Here is a 24203-nt window from a genome sequence, read left to right on the forward strand (position 1 = left end):
AGATGCAATTGAATTTAGAACGCTGGGATACATTCAAACCAAAAACAGCAAAAGGCCTTCGAGAAAACATAAGTACACTTTAACATACTTTTAAGAAGAATACTTTTTCGGAAATAATATAAGTGGGATATAAGTGCTTAAGTGGGACTTGACTCGTGAAAAAGTTCCTTTTTTAGTAACTTCTCAAAAAGTGAAATGTTCATATATTCTAGATTCATTTCATGTAAAATAAAACATTTTAAAAGTTTTTTTGTTTTAATTTTGAGCGCACAGCTCATGAAAGTCAAAAATCCAGTATCTCAAAATATTAGAATATTTACATTTGAGTTTCATTAAATGGCTATCCCTACAGTATAAATTCTGGGTATCTCTTGTTCTTTGAAACCACAATAATGGGGAAGACTGCTGACTTGGTAATGTTCCAGAAGACAATCATTGACACCCTCCGCAAAGAGGGTAATGGCTCATTTCCACTGAGCGGCACGGTTCAGTACGGTACGGTACGCAATTATTTCTGTTTCCATTTAGCTCCACCCTTTTGGCACCCTTTGCTGTGCTAGGTACCCCAATGGAAAGGTACCAAAAAAGTGGAGCTAAACTCACTGCAGAAGTTGATTGGTTGAAGGGGATAAAGCTCACTCGTTCCGCTCTACTGTCCATGTTGGGCTTATTTTCATCAGAGTGCGCAAACACAAAAAAAATATAACAGTGTATTTTCTGATTTTATATTTTCACATTTGTGGACTTGTGAAACGTCATTGCCCAAAAACCCAATTTTCAAAATATTACTGTTATCGAGTACAGTACTGTTACTGTTATTTAAAAAAATTACTGTTTTTCAGGCGAGAATGTAGTTGTTTAAAACTCAAATCTGTGGTTTATTTATAAAGATAGCACCTATTTGGAAAATTTGCGATGCCGATTTCGGAGCTCCAGGCGATGACCGGGCGCTCAGTGCTCATGTATCCGCATATAGAAGCCTTACGCACGGCTAGTCCTTCCGACATTTGCCGCTGGCTCTGATGTCTCTGTAGTGATTAAACAAACGATACAATTCGTTTTGGGTATTTAACAAGCATTTGTGGTCTCATGAATCTATTATTTGTTCCTGGTCATATCGTTTTGGCAGAGCACAAAAGTTGTGTATGTTTAACTTTATATATTTATTTTGAACTTTACCGTAGTACAGTGCTGACTTTGTAGCATATGTTTGACTGAATTGTTTGCTTTTGTCTTTATTTCCTATACTTAGTACATACTTTGTACATATACTTTTATAATGGCTATTATTGTTCAAAAAGAGTTATTGTCGCGCTTTATTGTCGATCGCTACTTTCCGGCATACACCACGCCTATCAAGTAAGGGTACTGTTGGCGGTGGAAACACAAGCTGGATCAGGGTGTTCGGTCCCGAATTGTACCGTAGCGTACTGACCCATACTGCTCGGTGGAAACGAGCCATAAGTCACAGAAGGTCATTACTGAAAGGGGTGGCTGTTCACAGAGTGCTGTATCAAAGCATATTAAATGCAAAGTTTACTGGAAGGAAGAAATTAAATAGGAAAAGGTGCACAAACAAGAGGGACGACCGCAAGCTTGAGAATACTGTCAGGCAAAGCCAATTCAAACACTTGGGAAAGCTTCACAAGGAGTGGATTGAAGCTGGAGTCAGTGCATCAAGAGTCACCACGCTTAGACGTCTTCAGGAAAAGGGCTACCAAGCCACTTCTGAAACAAAAACAACATCAGAAGCATCTTACCTGGGTCAAGGAGAAAAAGAACTGGACTGTTGCTCAGTGGTCCAAAGTCCTCTTTTCAGATAAAAGTAAATTTTGCATTTCATTTGGAAATCAAGGTCTGGAGGAAGACTGGAGATGCACAGAATCCAAGCTGCTTGAAGTCCAGTGTGAAGTTTCCGAAGGCAGTGATGATTTTGGGTGCTGTGACGTCTGCCGGTGTTGGTCCATCATGTTTTATCAAGTCCAAAGTCAATGCAGCTGTCTACCAGGAGATTTGGGAGCACTTGTAGATCTGCTGACAAGCTTTATGGAGATGATTTCCTTTTCCAGCAGGACCTTAGCACCTGCCCACAGTGCCAAAACCCCTTACAAGTGGTTTGCTGACCATGATATTACTGTGGTTGATTGGCCAACCAACATGCCTGACCTGAACCCCATATGGGATCTATGGGATATTGTCAAGAGAAAGTCTGATTGCTTCCATGCCACACCTCACTGATACTGGAGATTGTGTGCTACGGGAGCCCCGACCAAGTATTGAGTGCATAAATGAACATATTTTAAAGAACTTGGAACTTTTCTGTTTTGCAAATCCTTTTTTTGATTGATCTTAGGAAATATTCTAATATTTTGAGATACTGGATTTTTGACTAAAATGAGCTGTAAGCTCTTATCATCAAAATGAAAACAAAAAAACTTTTGAAATGTTTTACTTTACATGTAATGAATCTAAAATATATGAAAGTTTCACTTTTTGAAATGTTACAAAAAAAGAAACTTTTTCACAATATTCAAATTTTTTGAGATGCACCTGTAATGTCATAATTCTGTTGTCTTTGAAATATTGTTTCAAAGACAACAGAATTACCAAAGAACACAGTAGACTTAAAATTATAAATCAAGTATACTTTACATTTGGTTTAGTATTTTAGTCAACACTTCAAAATAAGTGTACTTCTTAAACTTACTTTGAAAAAAGTAAGTATACTTAAGTATGTTAAGAAACAGTCATGAATGTGCTCTCTCTCTAAACACATTTAAGTGGCCTTTTATTTCATTATTACTAAATTATCCTCATGTACAGATTAACTCAACTGACCCAACACAAACCAAAAAGAAAGCCATGAAATGCAATACCCAACCTGAAAAACTTAAATGTCTTAAAACACTATTAACATCGTTATTATCTCAACTGACGTAAATGCTATCCCAGACCTTTGCTCCTATCTTTACTTGAAATGCTACAACACTGCAAGCCTCCGAATTCAAGTCACTGCTGCCCTTTTTACCAAGGCAACAAACCATTTGTGGACTGTTCCAATAGCAACGGACCAAAATCCTTGCTTCTGAAGCCATGTCCTTTTTCATATTCAGCACATCCTCTCTCCTAACTAGTCGTCATTACAGGGTTATCACCTCTACTGTTGGCCAGTTCAGAAATAGCTCCAGGGAGACCTAACGTAATATCAGTCTACTAATAAAACAACATCTGAGATATAGGTGTTGATTCTGTTCCCAAAGACTGTGAAAGAAAGGCTGTGAGAGGCTCTGTGAATGTGTGTCCCCACACAACCTTTAGGTATTTAGCCTTTAAACCAATAACATAATTTTTGTCCGTTTCTTTTTTTTTCTGGCCTCAAGATTCAGAAAGGCTTAAAAACTTTCCACGTTGCTTATAATATGAATGTTAGGTTTTACATTGTTAAAAATTTTGCTCTCAGGCTCAAGAAAGTCCTACTGTAGATTTAAAGGTGACTGTGTCCTTCCCATATTATTCCCTAGTGTTCCTTGCTGCACTTCCTCTACCTCCAACACATTTTATTGTTTCCTGTGCTGTCCCTTCCTCTCAAATGTTGCTGACACCTGCTGCTCAAGTGTACAACTGTATCGTTTTGTGATCAAATGGTTGCCAGCGTCAAAATTATTTTATGCAAGAGTGCGCTCTAGCGGCTAAATGTTGGAACTGCGGCAAAGAGTGCAACGACATAATGGCTTGATTCTTTCTCTCTTTCTTTTTTTCTCTTTTGCAGTGCCTAGTTTAATGCTTTGAATGTCAGAGCTCAAAATAGTTACGTGTGAAGGTTCCTGTGGTACTGACAGCCAATCAGCATGCACTGTCATGTCAGCATTATCATGTAATTTTCCTGCACATCTACAGTGAGTAGTCACATGGCATTAACAACTTGCTTAAAAAAACAGTATGAGCAAAGATACAATATTTAAAATTGTCCACTTATTTAAAAGTGCAGGTGTAGTCTTGTTGAAGTTACTTTGGATTAAAGTATCATGTAAAAGTGAAAGGTTTTCTTAGTCACAAGATCAACATCTTGAAATATTAACGTAATATTAAGCAGTGGATCAATATCACTGTAGGGTGCCTTTTGGTGTCCTGTATATAAATAACTCATTTGCCATGATAACTTAACATAAAAATGACTATGAAAGGGTGTGTGATATTAGGCTAAGTTTTTATATTCATAACAAAATATAAATATTCATAACAAAAGCATCCCTTGGAACATCACTTGGATCTTTAGATACATTTTCTATTTTATTTTTTAGTTTTGTGTAACTAGATGTGTGTTATTTTGCTATGTCCCTTTGCTATTAAATTGGAATGATAGCCTAGTAGAATATTGTCAAATCATAAAATAAAAATCTCCTATAAATATTTTGTTAAATAAGAGATTACTCAATTTGAGTGTATTGATCATTTGGCAATAAAAACTATATATTTATTTAGTAAAAAAAGAAGAGTTTGTCTATGTCCCTTGAATGGTTGTCCACCCTGTCTTATTGGGGAATCCGCCCCTTTAAGAAAATGCCATCCCCTTTAGTGACATCAGGACAACATTTTTTTGTCTCTTCTTTAGTGGTTTCAACATCTGAGGTGAATAATTTGGTGACTTTTTAATTGACAAATTTTCTTCGTAAGATTAACATGCTAAAAAAAACAAAAACAATAGAAGCCCAATAGAAACCATCACAGAAATTCCAATGGTTTCCATTAAAATACCAATATAAAACATTAGCTTTTTCCAGTAAAACCATTACAATATTCCTTTTTGTAGTGTGTTTTGGGCATTTTTCCAATAGGATTTAACATCCCACCAATAGAATCCATTATATACCAGTAGACACCATTATAGTTTCCATTAAAACCAATACAATTCCCATTATAACCATTAAATCCATTACATTTTCTATTGTGTTTTGGGCAGGGTTCTATTATTTTTTTCAAAATTCTCTTCAACAACTAGACTAAATATTTAGCTATTCTCAGTTTGTTGTAAGATAATATACTAATTTAAGCTCAAAATGTCCACCTCCTCGGCCACTTAAGCCTGGTTCACACTAATAACGATAACTATAAAAATAACGATATTAGCGGGCATATCGTCTGTTTACGCTTTAAATACTCGAGCTCGTTAAAGCAGGATGGATTCTGATTGGCTGTCAATGTTTGTATTGTTAATCATCTGGGGTACGTTCAGGTTCAAACCGGTGCCCAACGTTTTGCTCCGGTTTCCGGGTTGAACGACATGAAACGGTGTGCAACGGGGTTTGAGATACGTTTTCTCTTGTTTGGTGGGTGTGTCAAAAAAGTCAGCAACGTGTATATAAACCACGCGGTATTAAAGAGACACAAAGGGTCCAACTGAAGTCCTTTAATATGTGTCTGCTGCAGCTCATGGGCAACAATTGAAGATATTAGAAGACATGTTTGTCGTAAGAGTTTTATAGTAACGTAGCATATCAACATGATGATGATGAATTTTTACGTAAATGTAATCAAAATAAATTCACAAGAGCAAGTATATTGTTTGCACATGTTTATTTACATTAAAGGCAAAATAACTGAAATAATAAGAGCACAAGTATAGATCTGGAACTTCTTTAAGTCTGTCTAAATATGTAATATTGCAATGTCTTCTGGTCCATATCCTTTCCTCAGGAAGGTGTGCTAGACACTGATTAATGTAACATCAAAATACTATACATATATATATATTGCTATTGTATTGTGGAGTGACACTTTCATAAACTTTTCTATGCTCCTCTGATTATATAATGGTAAATATTACAATATCATAGCACAACAGCAGTGATCAGCAATAATAATAAGCCTAATACTCACAATAAAAATAACAAGGTCATATAGATCTCGGAGGTAAGAAGTGGATTATCCTTCACCTGAATGTTTTGTCTTTTCATCCTGAAATGCGAGGCAAATGTTGGATTTAACCACAGTTTCCACAAATCTCTTCATTCGATATAGGGATGTTCTCTTTTATTCTGGACGGCAGTGACTGTAACATCGAGCGTATTTTGTAGTATTAAACACGTATTTATACCGATTTCATCAGGCTCTGAAAACTCTTCGAAAAGCACACAAAGAACGGCCTTCTCAGCTGCCATAGTCGCAACCCTTGCGCCATCAGAACAGGGTGTTCAACGCACCACCGTTTCCATTTAATAAACGTTTTGCACCGTTTTTTCAGGGCTGAACGCAGCCCTGAAAAAAAATTGTTCTTGAAAGTGATTCCAACGAAATCGTTTATCTGTACTTTTATCGTTATAGTTGTGGTGTGGACTCTGCTATTGTCTAATATTGAGAAGGATTTTTAGCAATCAGTGTGATTGAGGTTTTAATTATATTATTTAATATTATTAGGCTATATTATTTTTTCAATAATCCTGTTTAGGAAAGGGGCATCATACCTTTCTGAAAATATAATTTACATCTTAATATTGCAATGAAAACGTATTTAACAGTAATAGCCTATATATGACAGAATGGACATATCTTATGGTTTATGCTTTGAATAATAGCCCATAATTATCTAAAAAACAAAATGTGTGGGAGCTCAGCTAATATGTTTCTATAATACTTGAGTGTCTACTATTATATGGCATAAAGCAAATGGGAAATGAAAACCAAAATTTTTGAGTATTGTGAGGGTTGAAAGGAACTCTGGTGATACTGACGTTATTTAAAGTATGTACCATTTCAGGGTAAATAAAGCGCAAAAACGTACCTTTTAGCTTTTGTACCTGACCCAGTGACAGCTTTGTACCTCTTTTGTTCTTCAGTAACTTTGCTCTTGTAAAGTGTTTTTTGGGGTTGCATATGTCATGTAAACTTTTGGCCAGTATTTAAAAATGAATAAATGAAAACTGAATTGAGCTGTATTGCTTCTCTGCAAGCAGGTTATTTTAAGTGTAACACAGACTCACCACAACCACATAGTACCAACTGTGGCCACAGACAATGAGAATAAATGTCTTCTTTACAAACTAGCAAGGTGGGTTAGAAACCAAAGAAGGGAATAGTTCACAATTTCCTGCAAGTGAACAATGTTCTATGTTTGTATTTTGTGTTTGTAGTTTCTAAATCTATTTCTCCTGTTCGGTTTTTATTTTAGCATTGCATATATTTTGCACGCAACTGAAGAGAGTGGAAATATTTTGTTGTGCACATGTTTCTAACACACAAAACTCAAGTCAGTAATTTCAGAAAATGTAGATTTATTCAGTTTTATAACATCTCAGACAGAGTAAAGAAAATGATTATGAATAATGGATACTAGCTAAATAAATTTTCCACATCTTAATGGATAGTTAGCCTTAAAGATGTCTCATTTTTGAAAGCACGTGTAATATACAGTATATTGACATTGAGAACAGGATATGGAACACAAAATGGCTACATCATATAACAAAGAGTTTTAGACATTTCTCAAAGAGCAATCAAAAAGAAGAAGTGAAAAGCTTATTGTTACAAAGCAGGAAGTTTTTGTACAACAAGTCACTAGTAACACTGCACAGCAAAATTTGCAGCATGTCAGTGGCACCACACAGTCCTCCTCAGGCACTTTGATCTGAAAGGAGCTTATGAAGCGATTTACCACTATGTACCAGAAGTAAATTGGCAAAACCTTTTTGGTTGTTCTGGAATCTGTTCTTCCACAGATAGGAGCATTCAGGGGGAAAATGTAGTTGTGGTTTCGGTGTCCAGGCCGACAGAGGATCTTCGTTTACCGCAGTGGGTGTACATGAGGTGGCTCTTTCTGATACATCCCAAGTCTTTCAGTAGCTTCAGGAGATCATTGCGAAACTTTACCCCAATGAAGGCATACAGGAAGGGGTTTATGCAGCAGCGCAAGAAGGCCACGGCTCTGGTCACATCCAAAGCATAAAGACGACTCTTGTCCTTGCTGCAGTCCGTTGTTTCCTGAGTGGTCACTCCCATGACTACATTGTAGGGTAGTTGACTGAACACAAAGACAGATACCACTGCAATGATGACCTTGAAGGCTTTATTCCTTTCAAAGTTCTTGGCTTGGATGAGGGTATTGATGATACAGATGTAACAGAACCCCATGACAACCGCTGGAATTATAAAACCCAGGACCATCTGACTTACTAGCATCCTAATGCGGTAGTCTTCATAGTTGTTGCCATTTGCCGTACAGGTTCCATTGATGTTGACTTCAGAGAACACCATGTCAGGTACCGAAAAGATCACCGCCATCACCCAAGTAACCAGAGAAGACACCTGTCCGTAAAAGACCGCACTGGAGCGACAGCGATGAGCAGAGACGGCCTTTGTTATGGAGAAATAGCGATCTACGCTGATACAGGTGAGAAGGAACATGCCGCTGAAGAAGCTGACCTTGTAGATGGTAAACATGGCCTTGCATGGATACGGACCCAAGTGCCACTTGCTCATGAAACTAGCTGCCCAGAAGGGGAGTGAAATTGCAAACAGCAGGTCAGCCATGGCTAGATTGAGCAGGTAGACGTCAGTCATCGTTTTCAGCCTCTTGAAGTAAAGGTAGGTTAGGATGACCAGAAAGTTTCCCACGAGGGCCAGGAGGCAGATGACGGTGTAGATGGTGGGCAGAAACCAGGCGCGGAAGGAACGGTTGGAGCCTCTATCGCACATCATTTCAAGATCGTTGTAATCCACCGTCTCTGAGGAATACTCATACTCTGTTGTGGATTTGTTATCCATGTGGTAATCAGCAGTCACATTGGACCAGCTTTTCTGAAATAAAGGTAATTCAAGGAAAAAGGTGTCATCTTATAAATTTACAACCCCTAGTCAGTCTAAATCTGAACATGATTCCTGTTTAGAGATTAACTGTAAAGTGTTTGAAAAACCCATTCTACTATACAAAGCTGGATTTAAAGGTGTGCAGACAAGCAGTCCTCCAGAAGTCTAGTGAATAGTGCTCACAAAAATGGAAATTCTGTTATCTTGTTCCAAGCTCATATGATTTTCTTGTAACACTTTGCAATAAGGTTCTATTTGTTATACAGTAGTTTACATGAACTAACATTGAAAAAAAATTATTCTAAAATATTTTAAATCTTATTTAATGTTATTAATTATTATTATTATTTAAATTTCATTTTATTTTCGACATTTACTAATACATAAAAGTTGTATATGTTAATATTAGGCTATGTAATGGACCTGAGCTAACATGAACTAACAATTAACAACTAACATTAAAAAAATTAATGAATACTGTAACTAATGTTTATTGTCATCGCAAGATGATGTTAATTTAACCTGTTAACTGGCAGTTCCACTTTTTGAGTTTAGGCTTGAAAATGACATTTCCAACTTAAATTGTTATAAATTTTGAATGGTTTGGAGCAGATACTTAAGGTTGGTCTCTTTTTTAAAGAAGACACTTAGCAGATTATTGTAGAGGTGAAAAAAGTTCTAAAAATTATATTACAAAAACGTTATGGAAGTTTAAGTTTATGAAAATATAAAATTTAAAAAAAATTATATTTATATTTTATGTAAAATATATATTTTACATAACATGTTTTACTCTAAAACTGCTAGAAAATCAAAACCAAAAATCTGAAAAAGTTGTGTTCCAAATTTGAGGTTGATATCTCAAAAAATTAGCTTTCAGTGAAATTTTGTTTGGGCGTAGTACCAAGCTTTTCCACTAGATGACCATCAAACCCCATTAGTAACCATATAAGGCCGGCTCTATTTCCATATATGGTTTGAGTGATCTGAAACATGTTTTTTCCATTTTTTTCTCAATATTTATGACATAGACCTCACATTCAGAAGTATTAAGGGTGGTATGGCAGTATTTGATTTCAATTCATCCTCTAAAAAACACATAAAAGACATGCAACAAGAACCCTGGACGTACAATATAGTTCACGCTGCATCAAAAATTGAGAACCTATTGTTTTTTCTTTATATTTTAAACACTTTTAGACCTTTTTTTCTCAAAAAATAGAATGAATTTTATCTTTTGAACACTTGACATGAACATGAATGGAGATTTTTCATGATTTTATATATGTATCACTATTTCAAAGTAGAGGTCAGAACTCTCTCTCTGACTGATGAGTACTCTTCTTACAAATTAACAAATTACAGTTGCCCTGTAAAATATTTTAAAAATCAGTCACCAAATATGAAAAATAGAGTCTTTAAGCTTTCAAACGATATATAGTTTGTCAAGATTGCTTTTGGTTCAGAAGATACTGTTTAAATCATGTAATGGCAAGTCGGCCCACTGGTGGGCCCGTGACAGTTAACAGGTTTTAAACATTAACCGATGTTAACTAAAGGAACCTTATTGTAAAGTGTTACCGATTTAACTGTAGCATGCAAAAGATGTCAGTCTCAGTCACCATTCACGTTCACTGCGCGCAAAACGTGCGCAATGAAAGTGAATGGTGACTGATTGTTTCATTCACCCTCAAATCTCCTTCTCTGTTCAACAAAAGCATGTCAGTCATACAGGTTTGAAACAACGAGTAGAGCGAGTAAATGATGACAGAATTAAAATTGGGTGAACTACTCTCTGGATTTAGAGGTTAGAATGAAAGGTGAGTGGAGTTTGTCTTAGTTTAATTCATGAATTACCTTTATTTGGCACGACCATATCAGCAGCAAAGGGCAAAAAACTGTCAATAAAAAAACGCAATGTGTCAGAAAGTACACAAAATGATAGATTTCATTCATATGCAAGTAAAAGTTTGAAAAAAAATATAGAACTACACTAATAAATACTTTCTCTTCTTTGACCAAATCCTGTACATTTTTATAGATTTGTAAAGCTATTTGATACATTTAACAGCGTTATTCAACAGATGAATTTTTAGGCTTACCGGTAAAAGCATGCATGATTTAAGACTTTCTCTTTGAATGTTTCGGCAGTATTACTAACAACACACTGAATACGAGAGCTCTGCATCTGCAGTGTTACAAAGGTGAAGAACCACTTTTAACTTTGAAGCCAAGACCAGAGGAAAGGGTTTTCACCACAGCCTGTGCTATGTTTCAAGAAAAACAACTTCATTTCTTACCTTTGTAGAATCATACAGTTGTCCTCCACCATAAATTCATACTATTTTAAATACTTTCCTGCTGTTCATTAAATTAAACCAACCAGTAATAATTAAGCAATTATCTATTTGCAATCTTTTAATATTGTTACTGTCTGCGTATAATTTCTGCTTTAATTTCTTAAACATTATGAGTTTAAAAACAATTGTCATTTACTAGACACAGATACACCACAATACTGTGGCACATGGTAAAACAGCCTTTATACAATGTAACCCAGGTGTAGATAGGGTCTAAATTTAGATGCTATACTGACTTTATCTGATTATAAAAAAGTTTTTGTGTGAGTGTGTGTGTGTAAAGTATCATGCTCTGACAGCTCTGATTATTCTGTGATTTTATTACAAGTTCTGTCAAAATCCTGAACACTAGTGCAGATTTCAAATAAGGCAGACTATAAAGGAACAACACCAACAACAATTCATTTAACTTGTTTTCCCCCCACTTCTGGTTCTTTAAATTTCCTTGTCCTCAATCACTGTCAGACCCCCCCCCCCCCCCCCCCCCCCACCCCCATCAAGTTTCAACTCTGCACAGGTACACGCACTGCTGCACGTGTGCAGCTGTGGGTTTGTGTGTATATTGCTGCCAGGAAAAGAGGCCCAAACAGGAAGACGTGTTTCGGCCACAACTCAGGTGATTTGCGTGGTGAAAGAACTGTTTCAGTTAGCTAACACAAATGGTGAATAAACCTCACTGGTATAGTCACCTGTACCTGTAACCTATTTAAACAGAAACCACTGGTGTTTGTGGGGATTTTTTTGGTTATTGACTGATAAGTGGCCTTCGGATTATATATACATGTGTGTGCATGCACGCTTGCAGAGGATAAAAACAAGTCATAAAAATTAAGTCTAAACAAAAAGTTACACAAGATAATCTGGGTAAAAGCAAGACTATTTGTATTCTTTAAATGCAGGTCATAGACTGTAGCTATCAAGCTTTGAGTTTCATAAAAGAAAGATCAAAGAGAAAGAAAGAGAAAAGGATCACACATCCCCCCACCCCAAAATCAGAAAGGAAAACAACACACCAACGAAAGTTCCCTTTTCTCAAACCACCTCTAGTAAAAAAAAAAAAAAAACGATGCATGCTGTTACACGGAAAGTTAGCCAAAGTGCATGCAAGCAGGTGCACTTTAAAACAGTAGCCTATGATCACTTTTAGATATATCGCTATATCTGTATGTCACTGTAATTCATAGAAGCTTGAGAAAAATAGTTGAAGGTGGTTATAATAAATGGTAAGATATTACTTATCAAAACCACAATTCCTTATTTTGGTATGCCAAATGGTGATTTTAGACTAACTTGTATAAAACCAAAGAAATATCAATAAGTTCTATACATTTCTAGGTATTTACTAGCTTTTACAATAAAGAAGGAATTCTTATGTGCATTTAAATTAATTGCAAATTACATGCATTATAAAATTCCAGTAGCCTATATAAACTATATTGGGTGTGAGTTGAAGCAACGCTTGCATAGCTGCTCTTTAGTGGTTTAGGGCCAGTTATCGTAACAAAAGCATGGCAATGTTAAATGCTTCAGTATTTGCAAAGGAATATTTTGACTGAATTGTATGAATACGTTGAATATTGTATAAAACATTTTAATCAGAAGAACAGCCAAGCGATGCAATATACTCCTCAATGTTGTACCATGGATGTAAGCACAAACTGTCTCTTCTATTTTCATCTCAAAGCAAGTTCTTAGCTATTCACTAGACATATTCTGTGAAATATAGTAGATTCTAGAGTTTGGGTTTTCATAATTAACAGCTAGACAACTTTAAGTGACCTCAGACCGTTAGTCAAACTACTCACTGGTGTGTACAGGAAGCCAGGCTATAAGCTTGCTGCACTCTGACATTATACCCTGTTTCCCTCACCGGTGTGTTAATCTCATAATGAATTGTTTATATACATGGATATAACTGTAAAATTTCCCTTTAGACATGTGTTCTAACTCTTCTGGGAAGTTTCTTAGTCATACCTTTGCTTAATCACGTATGTGAAAACATAAGTTTTTTTTTATTTTACTCAAGAAACTCCCACTCAAAGTCTCTGCTTTAAACTTTTAGGAAGTTGCATGGAAAACAAAACCTTGCGGACCTTCCAGAAATTGACATCAAGCCTAAAATAATATTTTCCTTAAACAAAATACAGAGCACTTTACAAGCGTGTGCACTTTAAAACAGTAGCCTCTGTCACTGTAATTCATAGAAGCTTGAGAGAATTAGTTGACGGTGGTTTTAATAAAAACAATAAGATATAACTTATCGAAACCACAATACATTATTTTGGTTTGTCAAATGGTGAGAAACCTAAGAAACCCAAGACCACTTTGCTTATTTTAGGATAACTTGTAAAACCAAAGAAATATCAAGATCTATACCTTTTTTAGGTATTTACTAGCTATTAAAGTGAAGTGACATACGGCCAAGTATGGTGACCCATACTCGGAATTCGTGCTCTGCATTTAACCCGTCCAACGTGCACAAACACAGCAGTGAACACACACACACCGTGAACATACACCCGGAGCAGTGGGCAGCCATTTATGCTGCGGCGCCCGGGGAGCAGTTGGGGGTTCGGTGCCTTGCTCAAGGGCACCTCAGTCGTGGTATTGAGGGTGGAGAGAGCGCTGGACATTCACTCCCCCCACCTACAATCCCTGCCGGCCCGAGACTCGAACCCGCAACCTTTGGATTACAAGTCCAGCTCTCTTAACCATTAGGCCACGACTTCCCCCATTATCACAATAAAGAAGTATTTCAAAATTTTGCAGATCTTCCAGAAATTTACATCAAGCCTAAAATGATCTCCTCCTTTAAAGAAATGTAAGAACCAAAGTACAATTCTAAAACATATCTCTGCCTAGAAGAAAAAAAACTGCAGTTCAAACAAGAATGTAGAAGTCTTGAAATTCCACTCCAAAATGTTCTACTCAGAAACTCAATTTAGTTGATTTTAGTTATCTTTTCAATGAGATGGTGGCAAGATAGCAAGCAACTAGCTAACCTAGAGAGTAGTAAGAAGATCACTGATAAGATTGTGGTTAAGCACAAAACGTTTGACGGAAATCATTCTGGGTTGTAACAAGAATCACATTTCAAACAGATAAGTTCAGTCATCTAACCAGTGTTTTTGACATGTAAAGTTGCTACCATGCCATTTGCCATAAGAATCCATTGTCATGGTCAAAAACAAGCTTTTAAACAGTTTCACATTGGCCAGCTTCCATTAGTCAACTACTCATGAAACCTAATAATGATGTTTGTCATGTGGCTGGTTCCCTTGTGCTCTTCACACTTAAAACAAATGTTGGAAACACCACATTATTTTTAACATGTTCTGAGTGAGCTCAGGGAGAACACGTTGTGTCAACAATGTGTCATAAAATGTAACATAAATGTGGTTTAAGTAAACACATTGATGTGCTTTTTTTGTATGTATCTAACACAACTGTGCATTACTAAGAAATTGTTTAATATATGTTAACATAAAATGTATTAAAAATGTTAGATCAATAAACAATTTGTGTACATTTATTATGAAATCTCACAGGAAACCATTAGACACTGCTCACATACTGTTTATTTGTTTTCCTTTTTAACATGGAAATAATGCATTCAAATGTTTTAACTACAGTATACTGACTATAAACTTGTGAATAAGCATTTCAAAACATTCAACACATCATACATTATAAAAACCATTCATCAAATATTCTAAAACTCTGTTAATATCTGTTAAGCAATCAAATAAAACATCAAAAATGTATAAAACAGTTTCCAACATATAAAGTACCACATTTTCTGAACTTATTCTCAAGTGTAACATGTTCTTTTTCATACAGAAAAAACACTTTTAATGAACCTGAAAACTGTATTCAAATAACCATTACACACTTACTGTTTATGCTTTCACCTATAGGTGATCATGTTTACAAAACAATTCATTGTCTTTGCCACAATTAGGTACTGGGCTCCATGTCCTAGAGAACTGATGGAAACCAACTGCGGCTGAGCTGACTTCAGGGACCCCTTCATGGATTCACTGAGCAAGGAGGTCACGTTGGTACCAGCCTACAGAAATGAAACAAAGAAAAGCATCAGAAAATGTTGCTGCATGGGAAATAATGTTGTTTATCACAAGCTAACACAGTAAAAAAAAGCATACCGGCACTTGCTCCAACAGGTATGAGACTGCAGAGTTCACATAGCATCTACTGCCAGCAACACTTCTCCCAGATTCCGTGGGTGGAAGAAGATGAATGAGGATCTTCAACAGTGTAGCACAGCTCATCTTGATGACGTGAAGATGCATGTCACATGCAAAAGAAGAATTTAAAACAAAATTAATTTTTATCATGAATTGAACATTAAAATTCACATTTAGTTTTCTCATTTAAACTAGGTTTTTAGAAATGTGTGCACATGCAACAGACATTGAGGCAGAAAATCATACCATCTTGTTGATTGTCAGCTTTCTCCAGCAAGTGTCTGATGTCATTTTTCTTCTCCAAGGATGCCATTTCCTTGAGCTTTGGAATTATGGTCCCTTCCCATTTCCGGATAAACAAGTTTTCTTTCCCATCTGTGAGCTTGGAAAATTCAATGTCCATCTTCAATGCAAAAAAAACAGAAATATTAATATTACAATTATGAAATACAAGTTTGTGTAAAGTTCTCTCTTAGTTGAGCATGTCTATTACCAAGGCGGGCATTCCTTGAAGATTTCAGCAACAGTTGGGGATTTTGTCGTTATCCATCTCCTTCGGCAACGAATATGAAACATTCCTTGCTAATTGTAAAGGGACAGTAAGGTTAATGAGTTCATACTCAACGTTCAATACAAATATGTCTTTCGCTTAATATGTATTATTAACAATTGTGCCAACACAACTTTACAAAAACCGCGGCAAATGCGCTAGCTTGTGGGCCTATAACTTACACGACATTTAGTTAATAGGCCAGCTGTGTATTTGGGATACGAAACATGGAGACAACGTAATAAAAATGACAACAACTTCTTGGACAACTAAGCAAGGTGGGGAAAAAAATTACTATTATAGAAGTATTTGAATTATTTTCACTCACCTGAGGCTGAGAGCTGCATTATCTGAATGTCACTTCACTTCACATCTGACACGACTGACGGAGCGACAGTTGGAAAAGAACGTCACTGCGCATGCGCGCACACAGCACGTATTCCCGAAATCCAGTATTTTCACCCCGCGCGCCCAAATGCTTATTTTATATTGGCAACATGATAAACTACATAAATACAGTCGATGTCGCCCTTTGACTGTAAGCAAAAGAAATATACATTTTATTTTGATATGTAGCCTATTGCTGAAATGTGTTTAACACACTCAGTTAATCACAATATTTACACACAATGTGTCAGTAGTAACACAAAATGTGTTAAGAATTGTTTAACACATATTTTGTGTAACTTTTTAACACATCATTTTAAGAGTGCAGGCACATTAACACACCATTCTAGCAAAACGCACGCACACACACACACACACACACACACACACACTCACTCACTTTGGGTTTCCAGGTTTTATGGGGACATTCCATAGACCTGATGGGTTTTATACTGTACAAACAGTATTTTCTATCCCCTTACCCTAACTCTGCCCCTAAAGCAACCCCTTTAGATTTTAAAATAAACTTAATTCTGTATGATTTATAAGCTGTTTTCCTCATGGGAACCAAAAAAAAAAAAAAAAAAAAAAAAAATTCCCAAGGTCAAAAATGACTGGTATTCCTATTCTTGTGGGGACATTTGGTCTCCATAACATGGGGAATACCAGGTACACACACACACACACACACACGTTGGTTTTTGTGGCTTATGGGGACTCTCCATAGGCGTAATGGTTTTTATACTGAACAAACTGTGTGTGCTACTGCCCTACACCAACTCTACACCTAAACTTAGCCCTCACAGGAGACTTTTTTTAGATTTTCAAAAAAACACCATTTAGTATATTTTTTAAGCCTTTTGAATTACGGGGACATAGGCAGTATCCTCATAAACCACCTTCATATTACCTCTGTCATACCCATGTCATTATACAAATTTGTGTCCCCATAAACCACAGAAACATGCACACACACACACACACACACACAGACACCTGCTACTGAGATAGCAGGTGTCTAAAACATCTTGTACATAAAAAAGCCTTCATTCATCTTTTATTAGTGTTCAAGATAAGTCAAACCAACTATAAATGTCAAAAGATATTACACATCATGAAAATAGGCAAGGAGTATAATCATTTGGATGTGAGATAATTATATTTAAAATAGAAGTTGTTTTTGTTTCATGATATTTTTTAAGGACATTCAGATGGATGTTAATATGTAACTGCAAATATCTTGTTCATATATAAGGCACAATTAAACAGACACCACATTTATCCATTCACTATTATCAATGTGTGTCATTTTTACTCTGTAAAAAAAAGTTGAGCCAACTTAAAATTTTAAGGCAACCAGCTTCAGCAGATTTTTGAGTTTTCTCAACTTGTTGTTTTAAGTTTATACAACAAAAAGTTGAGAATCTTGTTGGCTCAACATTTTTTTTTTTTTTTTTTTTTTTTTTTTTTACAATGTATTATTCTTGTCTGCAAAATGGACTATAATGTCCTAAAACAGCATGCACTTGCTAGAAAATAATACAGATATATAACAAAGAGTAAGTATTGTGACAGGATGTTTGGAAAATGTGGTTACTGCAATGTTCTGGTTTCTCGTCATTTTTTTTTTTAAATCAGCTGTTGTTATTATACTGCTCACTGCTTTTCTCCAGATTTGTGATGGAAAGACAAACATCTTTCTAAATGTCCTTGTTGTTTATCAACAGTAAATTTAGCTCTTTTTGATTTTGTTGCTACACTATGACGTTGTCAGACAGACACCAGTTCTCTTACTGAAGTGATGAGTTAGATTAGCAGTTGTGATAACCATTGATTAACTGTGTCTAGCTAGTCGCTCGCTTAGAGAACCCAAAATCATTCCAGAACACAGTTGTAAAGGCAGACTGTCTGTGAAATCCAGTGACGTGTTCACTAGACAAACCCAGGTCCTTCTCTGGAAGTGGCCAGAGAGGAAGTCACTGAACAATCTCTAAAAAGTGTGAATGAGTCCACCACTAATGGTAATTTAGCCACCACTGCTGACCATGCTGGCCGAAATATCTCCGCTTACATCCAAGCCGAGCTTTTGCAGGTCCAAGCCCATACTGGCCAGCACCTGGAGCAGAGTCATCTCCTGTTGCGTGGCCTGGTCAATCAGCGCTGGACAGGTTGGGTTGCACTGTGGCCACTGGCAGTTATCCATGAGATGAAAGGGACAGCCCTTTAGAGGCATTTTGCTGTTCTTATTAGCCTCCTGAAGACTTCTGTCCCAGCACTGCAGAGCACGAGAGAGTGAAGTCCCCTTGATCTGGAAATCCATCCAATTACTGAAGGAGAGAAAAATTAGGCAGCACAAAATCAAAATAGACCTTTACTTTCTGAATGGATGTTCATTAATTTTCCTGTTTAATTCGGAAGTGGGTTCTGACAGCAAGTCTCAATCACTTCAAAAAAGTGGTGAAGTGCATAAGTGCAGAAAGAATGCAAAAAAATGTGGTGCAGTGTTCCAGTAAAAGATCTTGGTAACAGAAATAAATAATGCAGCCTTGGTAAACAAAAGAGACGAAAAGATTTTCAGCATCCCCATAATGTTCTCCTTCAAAGAAATGTTAGAAATTATGCATAATTACCGAACATATCTCTGCCTAAAACAACTGCAATTAAAACAAGAATGTAAAAGTCTTGAAATTCCCCTCCATAATGTTCTGCTCAGTAAATACATTTCATTTTTTAAGTGAGATTGTGGTGTGATTGAAAGCAACAATACAGCTAACCTAGAGAGTAGAAATAAGATATCTGATAAGATTGTGGTTAAGCACAAAATTTTATGACATAAATCATTCTGGGTTGGAACAAGAATCACAATATTACTGTTTTACCCTGTCTTTGATACAGGATAAATAATGTAGCTGTGGTGAACATAAGAGACTTCTTTCAAAAACATAAATGAATAAATCCTATTCAAACTTTTAACTGGTAGTATATGTATAGTATAGCTTACAGATTTTCTTGAAACTTCTGGAATCATAAAATGAACTGTGGTGAATGAATGTACCTATATCGATACTCCCAGTTTCTGTTAATATATCAACTACAATATATAATTAACAGAAAGTTAATTATAATTATTAACAGAAACTGGGAGTGTGGATATTAGTAAATTAAGTACCACAATTCTTTATGGGATTCCAGAAGTTTCAATAAAAAAAATATTATATATATATATATATATAGATAGATATATATAAAGTTAGATCAGTACTGAATATTAACTATTAAATTAATTATATGAAGTCATATTCTGTCCCCTCGGAACGCTTGCTGAGCAACTGTCTTTGTAAAGTGTACTTTAGGTTGCTTTAGGAACAAAAGTTAACTAAATGGCTATATAATCAGCAGTAGTCTAATCAGTCTCTTTATAAGCAGCTACAGCTCTGCTGTAAGTTTGACCTCATCATGTGTTTCACCTCACAAATCATCTGTCCTGCTGCTCTCTCAGCTGAGCTCATACAGTGGGCCATTAATTAAGCGTGAAACCATGAGGTGGCATTTTGGTGACACTTAGAATGCATCATGATGGACGAGTGCTCAAATGCAGGCGTATGAGCTCACCCATGAGGAGTGTGTCTCAGGGTGCCTGCGTGTCCTTACCTTTTGGTAATCAAAGTGTGGGAAAGACAGGAGGGGGCGAACACAGCCCTAAAACAACATACAGCAAGACATATATATCAAATATTATATATTAATATATATATAAATATACTTTTCATGACATGATCTTGACGTCATTGTTCAACTATTACTGTTTTGGAGACATATTTAGGTAGTTTAAGTGTATACTAGTATAATAATGCACTCACGTAACATCTTTGAGAGAGTTTTTAAATTCTTTTCCCAGGTTCTGCACGTAGGTCCACTGCTGCTCTGAGAGCGATTGGCCGCCCATATAAATGTTCTCCACTCGTAACTGTTCCTCATCAAACAACCACTGCACTACAAACAATGGAGCTAAAAAGGGACATATCCTTATTTTAAAGGAAGCAAGTTTTATTAACATGAACCACTTCTGTAAAAATGATGTCATTCATATTGAACAGATGGCACACCCTCACCGGTTATGTATGAGTACAGTTTGTGTCCAAAAAAGCATTGCCATTCCTCGCCTCTTTTATACTGCTGCTTGCACTTTTCTGGAACAACACCACTCCACAACCTAAAAGAGACATAATATCACCAAAAAATGATAATCATCAAGCAGCACATTTTGAGAATTCATTTATGTCTGCAGGAAAAATATGTAGGATGAGTTATACACTTAAGATTAAGTCAAATACCAAATCTTGAGTATAAGTAATAATAACATTGAAGCTGGCTTTAGAAAGAAAACACACATAATGTTTTGAAACTTTTTTTTTTATACCTTGTGATCTTTATTGTATTAAATGTGCACTTGTAGTGTAGATCACATCTCAAAAGTACTTTTTAAAAAATCTGTACTCGCAGATGAAATATTATTAATGAAATATAGGACCAATAGTACACGTTCACAACTTTGTTTGTTTACAGACTTAAGTACACTTTTAAAAAAGTGCAATTTATAATAATGTCAAATTAAAAGGGTTACTTTAAAGTACATTTTACTTTTGTCATGTTTTAAAAAAGTACACTTATTTTTATAAAATAAAAAGCACTTATTTTGAAGTACCTGATTAGAATTTCAAATGTGTGATTCAATATTACACTTAAAGTTAATATATTTTAAATGTAATACATTTTATCATTTCAAATATGTAATTACAAAAATGCTATATTTAAATTCAAGTTTCATAGAAATTACATTAAAGTATATTTAATATATGCTTGTCATTCATTGTAAATCATTCTGGTAAACTGAGAGCATGTACACTTTACCGAAGTCCTTTTTTGATGGCATCCACAGGGGTGCAGGAGGCACTGTCTGGACAATCAGGAGCTTTTTGCTGTTTACTCTCCAGAAACCAGCCTGAATCGACAAGGCCGCGAACCTGAGCATCAGCCCCCAACTGCTCCAGAAGACTGGACACCTTATCAATGTTCAGCAGCACACCTGTTCCCCCGGCACTGCAGGAAAGAATAAATAACATTATCCAAAATATAATCTCAACCCCCAAAATCTAGTTTGTCAAACCAGTGAACAACAGATATTGTTCTGAAAATCAAATGGCTTCAACAAATGCTTTGGAATAACCAACAAAACATGTCACTAACTTGTTTTGCCTCCTTGTCAGGTCATATATAGATATTATGTCATTGTCTATAACATTACAGGCTGCAGTAAACATTTTTATGGTAGACAACAGGATGTGCTGGAAATAGTGCTTCGGTCAGTGTTGTGATAAAACTCAAGGGGTGGTCCATGGATGGGAATAGGATTTCATGGTACTCCAGATGGCTCTGTTTCAATTGTTCATAGCATCTTGTTATTAGATATCAGTATGCAGCAACAGGTGTAATGGGTGTCTAATGTTGTCTTTGTTTATGAGTGAATTAAAATCTAATTTTGGGATTTATAATAGCTATGGTTCTTGGATTGTGGAAACAAATAGCAGAAATGTTTTTATTTCAGGCCAGCCATTGAGGAAAACTCATTTGCACCTAAGGATTAATACTGTTAAGTAATCTCTCTTTTATGATAAATGCATCCCATCATTTGAGCAACATGTAAAAAATAGATACAAACCAATGTCGCAAGTATTTTTGTTCATTTTGGTAACATAGCCAGAGATCTCACCTTGTTCCTGCCAACATCACAACTTTGGCTTGTTTCAGTCCTTTTGGGGCAAGATCTTTGATCACTTCCCGAATGATTTGAGATCCCATGAAAGCATATTCTGTGGTGGAATAAATACTTAATTTTGGAAACAAAAAATGTTAATAGTCTGACAAAAATTATCTCAAAAATGTACCTGTTTCTTTTGCCTGTTTGGACTTTGATGCTGCTTTGTTACCACTCCACACATCACTTGAACAATAGGGAACAAACCTATTCACATCAGATAAGATACATAAGTCAGATGTTATTTGTAAAGCTTATATAAATATCACTCTTGAATTTTTCAGATACTTACACAATATTGGCATTATTCCAGTGAGGATTTTCATCAACTTGTGTTGATAGTAAACCACTTCCTGCGAATAATCAGGCTGTTTTCAGTAAGATTCACAGAAGTATGGCTTGCAAGAATAGCTAGAAGAAAGCAAGATGTGTTGCTGTGAGTCTGGTTAATGTCAGCCTACCTTTGCGTGTCTGTGGCCAGTCAGCTGAGCTCATAAGGCGGGGGATAGATTTGTGTCTGGAATCGCAGGTCTCTTTGTTGTAGCAGCACCAGCCACCTAAAAGAGAATAATTGAAATTAATCTCACTTTATCCTTCTTTTGAGCAGATTTCAAAATCTTACACAGCTTGGACTGTATTGGCACACATTTATTGTGTTTACCTTGTTCAAACAACAACTTGCAGTAGAGAGGATAAATCTTATTTTATAATTTTTAAATTTGTTTAAATTAGTTAAGTCACAAAACAGCACAGTGTACAATGAATCTGTGTCAGCTTGTTATTATGACAGGAGTTACAGCTAAGTATTATAACAATTGCATGTAAAGTAAGTTTGCTAGTCTTTCCCCCTCAATTTAAAGTTGCTTGCTCTTGGCAAGACTTTCCAAGTAAAGAGGAGATACATTGCATGATTTATGTGTACACCTTGTTCTCCCTCTTGCATTGTTTAATTTTGCCATGTCTAATTCAACATCGCATGTTAATTTTCTTGACAGTGACAGTATATATCTTCTCGACATACTGTTGAACCAACGTGATGTGACGTGCTCCAAAAAAGCAAGAAAAATTACATGTCTAAGAAGATGACCAGCCGTCAAAATAACGCTGAGCACTACATTTAAGCCTGCTGACCTCTCTCGACAAAATTAACTTTGTTTTAAATACTCACCTTCCAAAAATATCAGCCATCTCTTACTTCCTTTGAACTCCTTTAGGTAAAACCTGGGGGCCACAAATAAATATAGATGGTCTAGGGAACAGCCATATGAGGACATTTACAAATCTGTCAAAGGACACCACACCGCTACAGTTTTGTACATGTATGCATTTGGCAGATGCTATTATCCAAAGTGAAATTTTACCAGCTAATGTATCTTCTGGGAATCAAACCCATGACCTTGTTTCTCTACAAATTGCCAAGTGTTGCCAAAATTGCTAAGTTTATGCACCTCTGGCCAGCAGTTAGATGTCAGTGCTGTGTCTTACCCAGCGGCAGTACCATCATTGCATGTCACTAATGTGTTCTTAAGAAAGTGCAGCTTCATTTCATCAACAGGCTTGTTGACAGATGCGCTTTGCTGGGCAGTGCCACGACCTCCAGGGTTAGTTTCTTTACTGGAATCGCCAGCACCTGCTAGCGCAGGGTTTGGGTCATCTTCAGGGCCATGCTGGGTCGTCTCTTTAGCCTGGCTGTTGGGCTTCTTTGCAGGTTTTCCACCCGACTTGGCATTGCGATTGTTGTTCTGACAAGAAACGACTCCCAGCAGAAGCAGGAACATAACATGACACAGAATATTCATATCAAATCCGACAGGACCTCCCTAAAAAGGCCAAATGGAACAGTCTGCGATGAAACTCCAAAAACGATTTAAAGCAACACCTTCATTTTTATCATGAAGAGGCCTGTTTTGAAAAGACACTGCTTTGAACGTCTTAATCTGTCATGCCAATGAAATTAGAAGTACACTCACCCCTTAGCAACTGGTCCTGGTCCCCTGGGCGACTTGGAGAGCAAAAATCCTCAGGCTCTGTGAGAAAGGTGGTTTTAGAATTGATGCTATGCCGGCGTCCTGAACAGATCTTGGTCT

General features: G+C 36.3%; 2 protein-coding genes across 2 annotated transcripts; both read right to left on the reverse strand.

The window, feature by feature from the left end:
• Positions 1–7254: 7254 nt before the first annotated feature.
• LOC306844541 (C-C chemokine receptor type 7-like) lies at positions 7255–11025 on the reverse strand. Its single transcript, XM_079376760.1, has 3 exons — positions 10902–11025; positions 10657–10697; positions 7255–8790 (listed from the first exon to the last, which is right to left on the reverse strand). Exons 1-3 carry the CDS (start codon positions 10915–10917, stop codon positions 7723–7725), a joined length of 1125 nt encoding a protein of 374 aa, XP_079232886.1. The 5' UTR covers positions 10918–11025; the 3' UTR covers positions 7255–7722.
• Positions 11026–17341: 6316 nt separating this feature from the next.
• On the reverse strand, positions 17342–23915 carry LOC306844688 (carboxylesterase notum2; the record flags this gene model as incomplete). The annotated part of the gene is made up of 11 exons (XM_079377003.1): positions 17342–18628; positions 19953–20000; positions 20162–20309; positions 20414–20514; positions 21213–21401; positions 22072–22171; positions 22247–22323; positions 22409–22469; positions 22578–22673; positions 23285–23337; positions 23602–23915. The coding sequence occupies 11 exons, from the start codon at positions 23913–23915 to the stop codon at positions 18328–18330; spliced, it is 1488 nt and encodes a 495-aa protein (XP_079233129.1). The 3' UTR covers positions 17342–18327.
• Between the last annotated feature and the right edge of the window lie 288 nt (positions 23916–24203).

This window comes from Barbus barbus (assembly GCF_936440315.1).
Source record: "Barbus barbus genome assembly, chromosome: 25".
Taxonomy (NCBI): domain Eukaryota; kingdom Metazoa; phylum Chordata; class Actinopteri; order Cypriniformes; family Cyprinidae; genus Barbus; species Barbus barbus.